Below are 17,102 nucleotides of genomic sequence, written 5' to 3' on the forward strand. Positions count from 1 at the left end.
GGCTCAAATATAATACAGCTTCCTTAAATGAACTGTTATTTTTCATTATTTAATTATTGGTGAAGTTTCCTTCCAAATGTGTTGGAGAATCCATTATTGAATATGTTGAATTTGTCTATTGTGGGCTATTTTTAAATACATGGTGGTCCAAAATGGCAACCTCCGAAGGGATGACCCAGCTCCTGATATAATAGTAGGGTTCAGAATCACAGGCTAACTCACAATATGATACATGGCCCACGACACCAATAATATCACGATACAACGATTGTGTGATGGCGGTACATCACGATATCTGTCAAACGTCTGTGAAAAGTTAAAAGTGCAGGATTTCTCTATTTAATCACAACATGGAGAACAAAGTGCATAAAGTCTATGTATTGGACGTGGATGGGGCATCTCTTAATGCAGCTTCCTGACATTATCCCGCTGTAAACCTTTACAAACTGGACCTTTAAATGAAACATTATCTCTGAGAGGTTGCCATCAGCAAACCTGCAGCTCTTTAAATAAAGGAGACTCTGAAACCATAACGATGTTCTCGAGCAGTTATCCAAAACTTTTAAATGCCCTCAAATTCCGCTTCCTCTTGTCCCATTAATGAAGCATCTCTGATGTTTCCTCGCACAAGATATATTTTTCGTGGCACTCATCAAAGTGAACAAAATCCCACGTCGTACTTTGATGTGCTTAACGCAGTTTTGACTCGCGTCTCATTACAGAGATAATTAATAGTTTAATTAGCAGCAATTCTCAACATCTGACAGCTTCTCAGGCTCACTTTAATGAGAAACGATACAAAAAAAGATCACTTTTCTGAAATTCAATTTCCGCACCCGCGTCATATCTGTGTTTCCGCAGCTCAGGTGTTTTGTGGCGTAATTGCCACCAAACTTTTAATGCTGATGTTTTGTTAATTTTCCCCTCGCACTGATTCGGCCTATATACCGCAAAGCCACGAAAACACCGCTCTTCACCAGGGGACAAAGTGCCCAAATATGTGCAATGCAAACAACTTAGGTGGATTAATTTTAACTCTCATTACCTTGAAGCAAAGCAATCATTTTCTATGATTGAAAATAATATAAGCACGCATTATGAATAAAAGCAATCATCATTTTTGTGCTTTTCCTGCACAATGTTTGCAATTAACACTTGAATCTAAATGAGCATTTCAGAAGTGCCCGAGAAGCGGTGGAGGCAAACGCTGCAGATCAAAAAAGATCAAAGTAACAGCGAGAGGAGCGACAATCTCACACGACTTTACAGATGCTGAAGAGAGCTAAACACGGTGTTGGCTTCAAGAAACAGCGTGTGCCTCTTGTTCGGGTAGGGAAACAATAGCATGGGCGAGGGCCAAGAAAGCTCCTCCCTACCCCCAACTGTTCACACAACTTCCAGTTTACGACTGCTCACAGCAGTTTACAGCAGCTAAATTTCATTTTCTACTCCCAAATCCTATCGCACATTATCCTGTACATTGCATTAAGGCCCTAATCTTCCCTTTCTCTTCCTCGGAAGAAGAAAGGAGCGCCTTCATGATTAACCCACTTTACAGCAATAAATAAACGCATCATCCAGTAATGTACACTAGATTTAATTTGGAGGGGAAAAAGGGGCCAGAGCGCTCAAATCGCTGAAATGTAATGAAAAATATTACAATGCAGACACCAATGGGCGCCTTAGGAATTAATTTGAATGCTCCATAATTTTCTCTCTCTCTCTCTGGACTGTTTTTTTCCCCTCAGCCAACTGTGCGACTTTTGCCCTTCCACACTCTGCTGGTGTGAAGGCTTGAAAACATACAAAGGGGGAAAAAAAAGGAAACATGATCAATCCACCATTAAAAAAACAACTATTTTATTAAATGAACTCTCTGATGCCATGTTCGTCACATGTAGCCCATGTTGCTCTTGCTTTCCCATCGCTGTTTCGCCTCAAAGCTGCAACAGACCAAAAAAAAATAATAACATGAATTAATTAATACATTTGAACTATCAAGTGATCAAAGACTAATAAAGGCTTCAGCATATTAACCACACATGAACCCAAATGACAGAGGTGATGCAAGACGTGAACACCGGGAGATAGAATCATCATACCCCCAGATTATTTCCTCCTTTCTCTTCTGCGCCGTCCTCAGAGCTTCCTCTTCCTGTTTGTGTTGCACAAAGTCACGGCAATCTGCCGCTTGAGCAATTTTCACAGCCAGCTATTCAGAGGCAGACAGAGGAGAGAGGCCCATTAGGGAAAAAGAAATCAGTCAGTGGCAAGCGCGAGCTTTCCAACTGATGAGTCACAATGGCTTTACGTCACAGCTAAGACATTACTGGACAACACATGAATCCCCTCACAATATTATAACATGTCACATCATTTTGCTACAGAAATAAACTCATCTTTGTACAATGAGAGAAATATGCATTCTATAGATAAAGAGTGAGCATTTAAAAATAAGGCAACAAGAAGTGGCCCAAATAGTAAAGAGTAGTAGTTTTATAATAATACTAGGGCTGCGACTAACGATTATTTGCATAATCCATAAATATGTCGATTATTCTCTCGATTAATTGAGTCATCGTTTGGTTCATAAAATATAGAAAAATGTTGTTCATTGTTTGTCAAACCTGGTAGTGATGAAGTTCTCAAATGTCTTGTTTTTGTCCACAAACCAGAATTAAAAGTAAAATAAACCAGAAAATATTCATGTTTAATTATGGAAAAACCCCTCAAACCGATTAATCGATTATCCAAATAGATTAATAATCGATTAATTGAGTAATTAGCAATACTTCAATAGATTTCCTTGATGACATAGAGTTAATATATTTTAATTACACACCAGTGATACACTTTAAAATGGTAACGAACAGGAAATTGTTAAAATTAGGCAGAAAAACTGCCAAAAAGAAAGAAAATCACAGCCGTAAACGTGAATATTCACTGTTATTAACATCTGTGACCGAAAAGAATAACAAAGCAATTCATCAGTAAAATAATATGCAGATTAATGAGTCATGATGAGCATCATTACTTGCAACTCTACAGTAGATACTGATTTTGCTCCAGTGCCCTTTGTTTTCTTTAAAAAATACAACCGTTCACTGCCTTTATGATCTACACCTAACAAAACCACTGTATCTCCAGTGTAAAAGTGAAAATAACACAACAGTGTGCAGCAGTGCTCGAAAATGTCAGTAGATGTGTTTTTTTTATGCGAGGGTGTAATTCCTCAAAGCTGTAGAAATTACAGCAGCATTGTTTCATTAGTATCATTCTAATCTATTTTGCCTTTTGTTTATTGTATTTCAGAGGGAATTGTATTTTTATGCTTCTGGCTTATAGTCTCTCCTGCACATTGTCTCTATTTCATCGTGCCTTTTTTCTTGTTTAATGTGCAAATGAAATTAGCACAGAAACAATGTTCCCTGAGAAACAATGTTCAGCATTTTGCTGTTTTTTTTCCTTTTCCCCTCCATCTCAAAAATGTTGTAATGGCATTTCTTCCACTCATCACCCGTGTATAAAAGTACTGCAGGCAGTCGCAGAAAAAAATCAGAAGTGAAGAGAATGACCGTGACTGCAAGAGGCAAACATTCAAATCCCAGGAAAGACATGTGTGTATTGTGAAGCAGAATAATCCCAATAACCCCAGTCACACAGAAGCACAGGAAACAAAGGGAAAAATCCTGCCTCCTCCGTCACTCCTGAGATAGGTTTATTATTCAAGCAAAGGCAAAGTTTGATAAACAACTTGGAACAATTTCACCAAACCTTTGGGTAATTCTCTGTAATATTCAGAGTACAATCAGGGTGGGGGGGGGGGAGTCTTAAGGTAATGAGGAAATGTGCCACCACTGTGCCACTTAAAAAAAAGACCTGCTGGAAAAAAATGTTTCAATTATAATTAAGTGGGATAAACTTTATTAGAAAGACTGAAACTAAAATATCTCCTAATGCATGCTGGGATTAAGCAGGTCAGAGCGAGCAGGCAGGAAAAATTAAACTCTAAAGGCTTTTTATCACCATATTTCAGGAACCAAGGGTGTAAAATGTTCTAATTTGGGATACATTAAAAGCCATAAAGGTCTTTCAAAAAAGATTAATGGTACTTTGCTTGGATTTAAGATAAGGGCTCCGGCTGGCTGCAAAGTACTGGGCTCCACCAGGCCCTCGAGGCATTCATCTATACAGTCACTGGAAGATTTGTGAAAGCGTCTGAATAACCTGAAGCGTACATACGATGACAGTTCTCCAGTTCTTTGCCATTTCATAGGTTTTAAATCATGTTTTCTCCTGTTAAAGACAGTTATAACAGGCGATTGCTCTCTCTCTTTTTTCCTTTTTTACATTTGCAGTAGATTTGTGAGCAGATAAAAACCACACCAGGGTTTCTCTGCTCCTTGTTAGATGGGTGTAGGTGCTAGATGCTTTGGAGTGGCTCCGATACAGCAATGAGATTATAAACCAGACGTTTATTCAATTGTTGATGGATCCAAGAGAAGCCCCTGCTCTATGTTTGTGCAAAAAAAAAAAAAAAATCATTGGCTTATTGGCTTAAATCAAATAATGCTGAATGGTTTCATTTAGAGATTTACAAACACAGACTTTTTATTTTTACCGTAGCCTTCACTATATATAAAACATTAAAAGCTCTGTAATTTTTACCCCCCCTGTTTTTTTTTTTTTTTATCAGTTTAGGCTACAATCCCTGATGGTCTTTACTGGGGCTCAACATTAATGTCAACCAAGTTACCTAGGAGACAGAACAGATCAAAGAGACAACAAACCCTCCAATGTCTGATTAATCAAGCTTGCAAACAGCTTATTTCTTTTAGCCTGCATGCAAGTATGAAAATGAGATTCCGAGAGCAGTACATTGTGCAGATTTGTTCATTCTTATCTGAACAAAGCCAGCGGCAGCTTATTTCATGGATCACTGGCACTGTCAGCGCTGTGGCGCTGAGCAGGTGACGGCTCCTCTTTCTGTGGCGAGAACAAAATTAGCAAAAAGTCGGCACAAATTAGCCTCTCATATTTTCAGTAATATGACATTATTTTTCATTTACTTTTTTGATCCACTTTTCAGGATTTTTTCAGCCCCCACCCTCCCCTTGTGTGCTTCACACTGCCAAATCCTAACACATCAGAGGCTGGGGAAAAATAAGAATGAAGCGACAAAGCAGGAATAAAGGCAGGAGACGGGGAAACCTCCTGCTCTCTTTGTTTATGCGGTTCCTAAAAGGCAATTCTTCCCACTCTGTCACATACTAACATATAATTAAGTGTCCATCACAGGCATATTTCTGTTCCTCTCTCTCTCTTGTGTGGCCTGTGCACAGTTCTGTTAAAAAACAAGGTTTATTCAAAGGATTAATACTCTGACCTTTGGAAGATTTGAAGGCAAAAAACATGCATTGTGCACAATGTTGGCACTGCAGCAGCAGCAGCAGCAGCAGCAGCAGCAGCAGCAGCAGCAGCAGCAGCAGCAGCAGCAGCAGCAGCTTAAGGCCGTGAGGAAGGTTAAGTCAATAGTACCGTTTTCTGTTCATTCATGTTTGGGTCGTCATGGAGATTCAAAAGGCGAGCCAAACATGGGGCCTCAATACAAAAAAAAACCCCATTGCTGCTGTGTAAGACATACATAAGATGCACCAAGTCTATCTTTATGAAGAGCGAGTTTTACACCGTGAGTGTCTGTTTTCCTGCATTATTTTGGAGGCGTGTGATGAACGGCGGAGGCGTTGGGACGTTTTTCTGAGCAGCTCAAGGGTCACAAAAGGAGTGTGGCAATTAAACAGCAATTGGAAAAAAGACAATAGCTGAATAAAAAATGAGAAAAAACGAGTTTCCATGTGGATAAAAATGTTAAAGCTCCTATTAACAATGTGAAATAAATGATGGCTTCAAGGAAGAAATGGCCTTAAACCCATTCATAAATTTCCAATCCAGGAAGCCTCTTCCAATTAAAACGTGTGAGAGGTGGATTAACAAGGGCTATATGACTTTGCCTCACTAAATCACCTCCCCAAGCTGCTCTGCTGCATTTGACGTGTAAACGATTAATGACCAGCCTAATGCTCTTATCACACTACCTTAATGCCTAAATAATGTGGCCTTAGTCAACTTTGGAAAGCAGGGCTATATAAGAAAGGAATGAATATCAGATTAAGCAGCGTGTGTGTTATTTCAGCATAATTTCTGAGAACTGAGGCAGAGGGGGGAAGAAAAAGAAAAAAGAGGTTTGGCTACAAAGGAAGGGCCAAAGGATCGAGAGGTCAATCAGTACCACCCGTATCACTTTAAAAAGAAGGAATGTTTCAATTAGCTGGCCTTTTCTTTAAATCTCTGAAGTAAGGTAACATGAAGAGTGTGAACCTTCTAGAATTTCATGTCAACACACATAGAAACAACACACATCGCTCAGTGTGACCGTTCGTGTCTCAAGAGTCCAAAATGCAATATTCAAAAATGTCCAAACAACACAGAATCATAATCAAATATAAAATGTTCATGCCAGTGAAGCTGTGCGAAGTTTGCTTGTTCTCAATTCTAAATTTGACTGCAGGTGTGAGTGTGAGAGTAAATGGTTGTTCGTCTCTATATATGTGTGACCCTGTGATGGACTGGTGACCTGTCCAGGGTATGACTCCGCCTTTCGCCCTATGTCAGTTGGGATTGGCTCCGGCCCCAGCTACCCTCATATGGAGGATAAAGCTGTAGACAATGAATGAATGAATGAATGAATAAATACCAGTAAGAGACAGCTCAAATTTAATTTAAATTCAACTTAAATGTAGAAGTAGATGTACCCAAATAAGCAACTGATTGTTTTCTTAATTCAATTTATTTATTAGGATAAACCCCTTGAAATGTATAATCTTGTTCTTCTACAGAACGTCAACACACAAGAAGAAATCCCTTTTTTGCAATTCTATGAAGCCTAAAGTGACATCTTATAACAGCTGAAACCATTGGAATTTTGCAATAATTAAACAATATTCAAAATAATGGTTCACATGTTGTTCAATTGCTCAATAAGAGACACACTTTAACCTGCACAGCATAGATTGGCGACCCTCATGTAGGGGATAAAGCAGTAAAAGATGGATGGATGGTAAATAAAGCTCTCAAATAATTGTAGTGAAGTGTAACATTTCAGGAAAAACACTAGATAATAGTGGTATAAACTGAAATGAAAATAATTAAGTCCAAGTATCTGAAAGTCCATGATTACACTATTGATCATCTCAAAAGTATTATAGCTGCTTGGGAGTTTGAGGTACAATGTATTATTAATTCTCATGGCACGGCTTAGTCGTGGTATTTTTCTCACACTGTTCCAACCAAAGTTTATCAGACTTTCATGGGGCATCCTCACAAGAGCTTGTCGTAATCTTTCCTACACTTTGACAAACAGAATTACACGACGAGCTAAAAAAGAGAGCCACTCCGGGGAAACAGCACAGTAGAACAGCCATGTCACAATTTTCTCTTCTAGTAATCTGATGCTAGATACACATGACATGTCATCTAGAGGGAGTCGACAAAAAAAAAGAAATCTCTGAAAGTTCACTTGCTTTGTGTGCTTTCCATTATCTCTCCTCTTCTGAGTAGGGTAGGCTAATTAGCCAGCTTTGAACTCGCACTTAGAATAATATGCCATCAACAGTTTTATAAGCTAATTAGAAAAAACAGTTTAATTAATGAGTGACTGGCAATAAAATGGCAATCATGAAAAAAGAAACTGATGGTGCTAAGCTTCCACTACCACCAATTAAGGCCTAATTACAAACAAATTATATATGTGTTTTGCTGTGGGCATGAATTTAAAAAAAAAAAAATGGCTTTAATTAAAAGAGAAAACATGCTAATTAATTAAACAGCACACACATCTACATTGAAAAGTATGCTTTGTCTATCGCGTAATTAATGAAATACAATAATCCAAATGAGATTCCAAGGCATTTGATAAAAGCTTAGTACCCATTTCAAAATCCATTTCAAAATTAATGGGCGAAAAATTTAATGTGAGTCATGCAGAGATACAATAAAAGTTCATTCAGTGATAAATTGCTTATGTGGAGGGGAAACGAACAAAGAGGAGAGTTTCCCTAAACTCAGTCAAGTGGCCGGGGGGGAGTCGTAGAGGAGAGAGTGAGACTCCTCTGATGTGGGGTGGGGAAAGTCAGAATCTGATAACGCCTACTTTTCACAAAAGCGCTGCTCATGAATTTTTTTTGATTACAAACAGGGCATGGGGGAAAGTGCTGAGAGGAAAACTGTGCTGTGTTAAATAACATAAATATCATGAAACACTCTTAGTTCAGCTCTTTGTTTTAACTAAGCCACCATGTCTCCTCCGACAAAGTGCTGCAACACCTTTGTTTCACAGCATTTAAGCGAGGCTTTCCAAAGGGTAGATTTCAAGGACAGTGGGGCTCTTCCTTTCAGCCGCTGCTTCTATTGAAATATGAGCTGGGACATAATGAGCAGTATCATAACCATCCCGTATGTTCAAATGCTAAACCATGAATGGCACCAATTAATACATATTCATATGGTTAATTGTTGCATAATAAGTGATCTAACTATTAAATGGCCCTACAGTTTTATGAAAATATAGTGATTAGGTTAATCATGCCCATGAGGCTAAAAAGAAACATTTACCAACTAAAGGGCATCCATGAAAAACAGACTAGGGTGATATAATCATTTCTTTATTTCAAAGATTAAAACACATAAATAAATAGAAAATGAATAAACTCAATTGAGATGTGGCAAAAATAATTTCAAAAGGTTCTTTGTTTCAGTATCAGTGCATATTTCACAACGCTTTACCTTGGAAACATCCCTGATGGGTTGGGTAAAACCAATATTTATCTCTTAAGGGTCTTGCTGGCAGCAAGTAATCGAGTAAATGCCATCACAAAATACCGGCTCCAGGAAAACAGCCCCACTATACATACTTGTTAATTATGTAAGTTACATCCCCTATAAAGCAAATTACTTATTCAACATGGCCCCAGAACGATATGGGTGAACAACGATGGCAAAAATGGCGAGTTTATTTAACTAATGAGAGAGACAGTTAATGTCTACTGTATGTATTGCGTATGGTATTTTGTCTTGCAGACTCACAGATCACTCCTGGACCTCAAATATGTTTGCTCACTGTTTATAGAAGATATTTTAATGAGAAACTGAATATCATAAACTGAGTATGCAGTGAACACATGTTATTCAAAAGTATTTGTATTTGCTGGGTTAGAGGTTCTGATCTTTCAGAAACCTCTTAGACAATGATTTAGTTTTTCTTTTTAACCATATATGCACACATTTATCTGCACTACATTATGAGATGACAAAACCATATGATACATAGCAACTGCAAGCGTCCTGCTCTGAAAAGGTCAATGTAATCTGTTGGTGTAATTTTTAACATTTTGTCATCACTTTGTCAATCATCTGAATAAACTGGCCTTGTTGTCACCTTTTAGTGTTGACATTCTGTGAAACAGAACTCTAACTAAATGGAACAGGCACAGGAACAACTACTTTTCATGTTTCATATTCTTTAGCTCCTGGAAGTCATGAGGTGGACTCACTGTTGTAACAGACTATAGAGACTTTCTGTTTTGAAGTGGTAATGCTGCTCTAATAGCGGGTGATGAGTGCTGTGAAGAAACTGTAAGCTCTAACATGCCATGACCGTCTTTTGTGGTGAAATATACCCACTTACTCTATATAAAGTACACCTCCTGCTCATTTCATAATACCTTAGTGGCTCTGTTTCATAAAGGGGAAAAAAGAGCATGGCAGTAATTATTTATTGTAAGGCTAATGTTGAATGGAATAGGAGAGGGTGGATTAGTGCGACAAAGAAAAAACTGTGCAGTCGTGCCGGATATCATTGAATGTTTTGTAGTAACTTTTAATACCAATCTAGTTTAATAAAGCTTTAAATTACATTTAAAATCTGATATTTATCTGATGCAGTCTCTTCAGTTGGAAACTTAATATTTGATTAATTTATATCACTCCTATGTAAAAGATTGTAGTACGTAGCAAATAATGGGACTATACCACATTGAGTAAGGGATGTTCCACAGGGATCAACCTAAAGACCCTTACTTTTCTTTGTGTCTGTACATCAGATATAATTGAGAACTTGTCTGTAGGCAGACTTTTAGCCTTTGTTAATTCAAAATGTGTTTTTGGTCAGTTCAGAATTCTGGAATTTAAGTAAAACGTAAAAACTAAAACTCACTCTTCATAAAGATAGAGGTTTACATTGACCCGCATTTTCTTATGATTATCCTGAATAAGACAGTTGTCAAAGGGAATTGTGTATGGCACTCAAGTTACAATAGGTCTACTGACAGACCGTGGAAAATCATGCACTACATTTTTCAATAAAAGATATTACAGTACAAGGCTTTTAAAATAGTAAGACAATTAGGTGGCATTGTTAAGAGGTTTTAATTTTTACATACCGTATTAAAGCTTAAAAAAAATAGATAAATAGCCAGATGGGATATGGAGTCATAGAGGAAGTTCCAAACATGGCATACAAATATGACATATGCTCTGTCACGACAATTGATGAGCTTTGTGCCCTTTAAACATTTTGTCTCCCACTCAACATTGTGTCAACTTGCACCAGTTTAAAACAGGCACTAATCTACACTGGAGGCTGGTGATCCAGTCCTCTTAATTGGATGGGTTGTAAGGCTGTATCCTCGAAACTACTAGGTCTTCTATGAGAGAAGAAGCATTTAATTTTTTGTGTCTTCTAAGACTTGTGAAAAGAAATCTGAACATGCTCAGCAGAACAAACAGACATCTGTATGAAGAATAAACCCTATCTGCACAGTTTAATAAACACTAACAATGTAGACATTAATAATATTTTGTTACCTAAAAGTGGTTTCTGAGACATCTTTGGAAGCAATGAAACCTCCAATCAAAAAAAAAAAAGGAGGATGTCTTAATGAAATTATCTAAAACAAAGACTTAAAGCCTTGGGAATTATTAAGAAACTGTAATGAGAATTTAAAAAAAAGAAAAATAAACTTAACCTGCAATATCCAAGCAACATGTCTCAGACGTTTGACAGATGAAAGAGCCAATTTGTGAGAAGCCTTCAACACAGCGTTTTACCTAATTGTTTAAATGTACAGATTAAAAAGAAGAAAGTAGAGCAAATGGAAATCATTAATTGATTTGAGGGAGCTCACAACAGCAGAAACAAACATTTTTGCTTCACAAAAAGGAGGATTCCGACAGCAAGCACTCTATCTTCCTTCCATTTCCCTTTGCTTTGAGGAGATAAGTGGTAAAACATTAGATTGAGGAATGGAAAATACATAGAAACGCCGTCATCCTACATATAGCAGCATTTTCTTTACAAAACAATGCCTGGAGGGACACACGGGCCTCTTTAGTACTTCACAGCTGTCGCAATGCTTTTGCATTTTTTAAGCAAAGAAAACCTGCTCCTATTCTTACAGTGAAAAGCCTGGTGCAATCATGTCTCGGTGTTATGATCGTAAAGAAATTAAACATCTACACCATTCCGTGCCAAATGAGCCACTCAATTATAACCGTAAAGTTGATTCTGGCCACAGTGGAGATTATTGATCCTCTAAATGTCTGTCACTGTGCTCCCGTCAAAACTGAACAAAGATGCTGGAATGTTAGAGATGGCATCATCAAATATGTATCACAAGACTTTTTAAAATATATTGTCACAACTGCTTTATTCAGAAACTAATAGTGTACGCTTTTACTTCACCTAGGATTCAGGGATTTAACAATGGTCAATTCACTACCCGCGTGAAATGAAGTTATCACTGCTGAACAATGACTTGCGGCTGCCAGACCGCTGTCACATCCCATCACGGTTTTGGCAAGACTCAAGGCAGATGTCAGAGAGGGTAGAACCTGGGCTCAGGCTAAAACCAATCCACCAGCACTCTAAGAGGCTTTCTCAAAGCACAGCACAGGTGCCACTCACAGAAGCTTTCATTTAACTCCTCCGTATCTGACCACGCTGCTGGCAGGGGGGGCTGTGATGATGCACAGTACCATCTATTACACATGGAGAAACGACGGCCACACATGTAATGACAATTCAATTAATATTACGACTGATTATTTCCATTAGAACCATGATTGGGTTTGCTGTGTAAAATTTAAGTGAAATGATTTTCATTTGGCAGAAATTGAACATAAAATAATTACAATTATCATTAAAAAAAATTACAAGCATACTATCACCTGATTGTATGAATAGTTGTTTTTCATTACCCCAGAATGAGCCTTTCATATTTATATCAGGAGATGGGTCAGCTCTATGGAGGCCGCAATTCTGGAACACCAGGTTTTTTACAATAGCCCACAATGGACAAAAAACAACATCTTTTCAGTTTTGATGTTAACTATGCTAACTGCAGGTTCTTCAACACACTTGAAAGGGACGGGTAAGGTGAGGAACACTCAGCTGCAACATGACAATACACCAATTACCAATAAATGTTTTAGATTTAGATTCTTCTGAAAAAATGTTTGATGAAAACATAAAATATGATTTAAAACAATCACACATTCTGTAGTCCAATTTACTTTGAAATACAATACTTTTGGGTGATGCATTTATAGTCTGACTTTCAGAATATCACTGTATCATGTGATTCTCGGCAGATATGATGTGATATTTGAATATTTGCAAATATTTTGCTGCTTGGATGTGCATGAAACATAGCCAGTTGGGGACAAAAGTTTGCCAGAAATATGATTAAATTTGATTAAAACTTATGGACACACACACACACACACACACACACACACACACACACACATACACCAATAAAAAACAAACAGACAATGACAGATGAAACATCCATTGGCATCACTGGTATTTCTCAAAAAAAAGGCACAAAGCTGTATACTATATTTATATGTACTACACCAGTTTAACTAAGCCAACTAATGGCTATAGTTCTATAGCCAGCTTTAGTGTAAAGACATGAGAAACATATTAAAGACGACATTCATGTTTCCATGAATACCTAAAATATTGAAAATCATTTCTAAACCTTATTTGTGCAACTCTCCTGCAATCCACGGACAACACTGAAATCCAAGGCCACACAGTATGTTACATGTTTGTGCACTATTAATAAATAAAAAATCTTATGGGATGCTGCAAGCAACACTCATCATGAAACAAAGAAGTTAAACTTTGATGCTCAAAGAAGAGCAATTCTCCCAGTAGAGAAGTAACACTGCAGCTGTGCGTCTTTTTAACCACAATTATATGTGTGTGTGGGGGCTACATTTTATGCTAAATTAGTTTCAAACCACTGCCAAGGCGGTTAGTTACAAAACTTCAGGCACTGCATTTAGGGACATGTACACTTCAAAGGTATGAAACTCTTACCTGCAGAATGATTTAACAGTTGGCTTGAAAGCAATGTACCCTTCATTAAAAAGCAGAGCCAAAAGTCCTTTAGACACTGCAGCACTTCAAAACTAAGGGGAGGGCTTTCCATTAACTCAATGGAAAAAGGCTGCAGGACTGAATAGTGGCTGTCTGCGTGTGTTTTTGTTCCTCTATGTCTTTGCTGCGGAAATGGCTATGGATCCATTAGTCTGATTTGTCACAGCGGGAGCACCCCAAAGATCTCTTATCAGCACAACGTACCTCTCGAGTGGCGAGTCTGTCGCTCATCTCCTCTGCTTTTGCAATGTCCCCTTCAGCTATGGCCCTCTCTATGCTCTTTTCTAGGCCGGACTGCAGAAGAGGGGGAAAAAAAAAAAAATCAGACTTCTTCGTATTTTTGAAATAGGGGTAGAGAGAGAGAGAGAGAGAAAAATCAAAGAGTAACTTCAAAAGTCCCCAGGGTCTTATTTTTAATATGATTGCCATTACTACAAATATGTAGATTTCCCTTCACAAATGAAAACCTTTTTGATTGGATATTAGTGGGGAAATCTCAGAAATGCTACAGGAGATTACCAAACATAAATGTGACTCTTTAATTACACATTTCCATTACAGGCCTAAGCAGAGGGGGGAGCGGAAAAGCCCCCGGTTACTGATGGTGAGGCAGTTCTGAGCCTATCTGGGGAAGCAAAGCACCAGATTTCTTCAGCCCCCAAAACTTCATCATGCTAAAAAATGTACTGGTAAGAGCCTGCAATTATTAAAGGGTCTTCTCTGATGTATTGTTTGAGTACCTTAACTCAACAGTAAATGTTCAAGGACAAAACAACCAGACGTAAAAACCCTAAATTAAGAATCTGCTGAACATTATTTATTACTATGCTTTGACTTTGTATGATGAAATGTATTTTGAGGTCACGAAACTCTGTGAGCAGATCAATTAACTGCATCTCATTGCTATTACAGCCGTTTTCAGAAATTAGAAATTCAGAAACTATGTAAAATAAATAAGAAACAGTCACATTAATTACAAGGATCTGCATTTGAGGGATCATTATGTTGATGTGATATAATGGCTGCAGTCGTAGAGGCAGTGTCATGTAGCCTAAAACTCCTTTAGATTTTCATATTTTTCCTCGCAGAGAAAGACCTACATCTCACTTTAATCTCAACCCTACAAGAGAGTGAAATCACCCTAATCTTATCACAAAATGTAGCCAAAACATAATCCTTTTTATTCTTCTTAGTGTCAGACTGAGCGACCATAAGGATTTTTCTAATCCACATGTCATGTCACATAAAACAATGAGAGCATACAGTGGCACAGTAACACAAAGGATGTGAAGCTGTTACTAACAGCTATGACAGATACAGTATTAAACCTTTGCAGATAAGTTGGAAGGCAGGAGTCTTTGTTACCTTCAGAGGGGGTTTGGAACATGCAGGGGGATCAAATCGATCATTTACACCAAAATACTGCTTAAGCTCATCCCAGTGCTTCTCCTGTTCCCCCTGACACACTCTGCTGACAGAGAGAATGTGTGTTAATGTTCAGTTCATGTAGACCATCATCGAGATAAAGCACACTACTGTACATTCACTAAAGTTCAACACTGTGCCCATCCTGTGGCTAGATTCCATATCTAGCTCAAAGACGTTAGATGTGTTGCCACATTTCTACCTCAATACAACACATCTGTGATGTTACACTGATTGGTCTGCAGAGCCTGCTTGCATATAGATGATTTAACAAATCATTTATATGGATTTATTTTGCATTTTAACTATAATTCACATATGCTCTGCATTGTAAAACAATTATTTACCATATCCTTAATCAGGCAGCCATTGAATTGTGTTAACAGACTGGTATACTGCTGTAATCAAATATATAATCTATTAAGGTTTGATAGTGCAGATAGAAATCTAGACTGACTGGAAGAATCTGACCCATTTGAAGCATGCAATGTGTGAGTGTTTTGTGTTTACAGGCTTTTGCCTTACAGTATACTTGCTGATTTACAGACAGCTATTAAACTTTCCACTGTGGCCAATGTAACATGTTGATACCTGGTCTTTGTAGGCTCCCCACTCTCTGTTCCACCTGAAAGATACAGTAAGAGAGATATTTAAAGGTTTATATAATAGTTTCACATGTACATCAGATAAAGAGTCTTCAAGTACCTACGTTGGCTCAAAGTTCTCTTAGTTTGACATTTACACTGAATATTGACACTGACAATGTGAAAATACTGAGCATACTAACAAGAGGTGTCAAATTTCACTGACACCTTTTTTGTGTTGTCTTCTTTTTCTTTTTCTGGGAACCTTCATCGTCTTCAATTCATCATTCTTCTTCCGCAGATCCTGGAATTTCTTTAAAACACACAAACACGCAGGTGTAATGTATTTCTCTAGTACTGTATCTCTAAAGCTCCAATGTGACAAGATCAAGACTTCATAAAATCTTATGGTGAGACTGCTGCAGACTATCAAACAAAGAGTCCAGCGCTCACTCCTCCCTTTCTCTCTTTAGGGAACTACGGTGCCCTTCTTTATATGTGCAGGCCGCTTTAAAAACATGGCTACACAAGATGGCAGCCTTTGCAAATCATGATCCAAACCTAAGGTACATTTAAATGGCTATTTGAAATGCACCATACACCAAATGATTTTAATTATAAAGCAATTACACACTTGTATAAACATATTTATTAGCAACATTAAAATAGAATTTGTTATTTTGCACACACCCCAATTAGTTACAGTGAACTTGACCTCTGAATCCTTATTACACACCACTAGTGAACACACACAAGCCAGGTGCAGGAGCAATGGGCTGCAATTATCTGCAACTGCGGAGCAATGTGGGACTGGGTGCCTTGCTTAAGGGCACCACAGGCAGGGTTTGAACTTTGAACCAACCACCTTCTGGCTATGAGCCCAATTTCTTTCCTCTTGCCCATCGGCTGCCCAAATGCTTTTTAATAGGACATACTGGCATTAAATGACAACCAAGTGTTCATTGAAGTCTACAAAATGTAAATGAAAAAAGACAAACACAAACAAAACAGTTCATCACAACATATGATATAATACACACATACAGGGGCTGTACTGTAGTGGAGTAGGGCTTCAAAAACATTGTGTTCGCTCAGGTTGGGCATTGAACAGAAATGTTAACAGTCAATAATGTGTCAGTCCTCCCCTTAGCTTACAACACCATCATTTCACAGCTCACTGCACAACATACTTGCCACATTTCCTGGGAAATACCGGGCATGCTGCATGTCGGTGAATCACTGTGTGCATCACTGGCAGCGTGGGTCGATAGTGGATCCAGCAGTGATGTGTTGTTTGTCCGTGCAGAGCTCTCACACATCTCCTCCTCTGACTTCTTCTTCTCTTCAACACCAAACTCCTGCTCATCTTCCTCGTCACCTGAACTGAGGTCGTTTTCGGTCAGACCTTTAGGCAGAAGTCCGCTGTACATTCCGAATCAGCGGTATGTGGTCACATTAAACGTTGGAATTTAACATTTATTTTACGCAATCAAAGAAATCGGTATATTTCTTGGCAACAGTAAGAGCGGACCTTCATTTCCGGGTAAACACAGTGACGTCAGCTACAAGAATGCATCGATTGGCTTAGA

At 38.2% G+C, this 17,102-nt stretch overlaps 1 protein-coding gene across 2 annotated transcripts; it reads right to left on the reverse strand.

Moving 5' to 3' along the window:
* Positions 1-1,838: 1,838 nt before the first annotated feature.
* On the reverse strand, positions 1,839-17,050 carry fam204a (family with sequence similarity 204 member A). 2 transcript variants are annotated; one of them, XM_058650813.1, is made up of 7 exons: positions 16,704-17,050; positions 15,742-15,826; positions 15,521-15,554; positions 14,870-14,972; positions 13,709-13,798; positions 2,103-2,212; positions 1,839-1,943 (listed from the first exon to the last, which is right to left on the reverse strand). In XM_058650813.1, the coding sequence occupies exons 1-7, from the start codon at positions 16,941-16,943 to the stop codon at positions 1,892-1,894; spliced, it is 714 nt and encodes a 237-aa protein (XP_058506796.1). In that variant the 5' UTR covers positions 16,944-17,050; the 3' UTR covers positions 1,839-1,891. The 2 variants fall into 2 exon arrangements, with proteins under 2 accessions (XP_058506796.1, XP_058506795.1); XM_058650812.1 differs by having other exon boundaries at positions 14,870-14,975.
* Positions 17,051-17,102: the final 52 nt, after the last annotated feature.

This window comes from Solea solea, chromosome 15, assembly GCF_958295425.1.
Source record: "Solea solea chromosome 15, fSolSol10.1, whole genome shotgun sequence".
Taxonomy (NCBI): Eukaryota; Metazoa; Chordata; class Actinopteri; order Pleuronectiformes; family Soleidae; genus Solea; species Solea solea.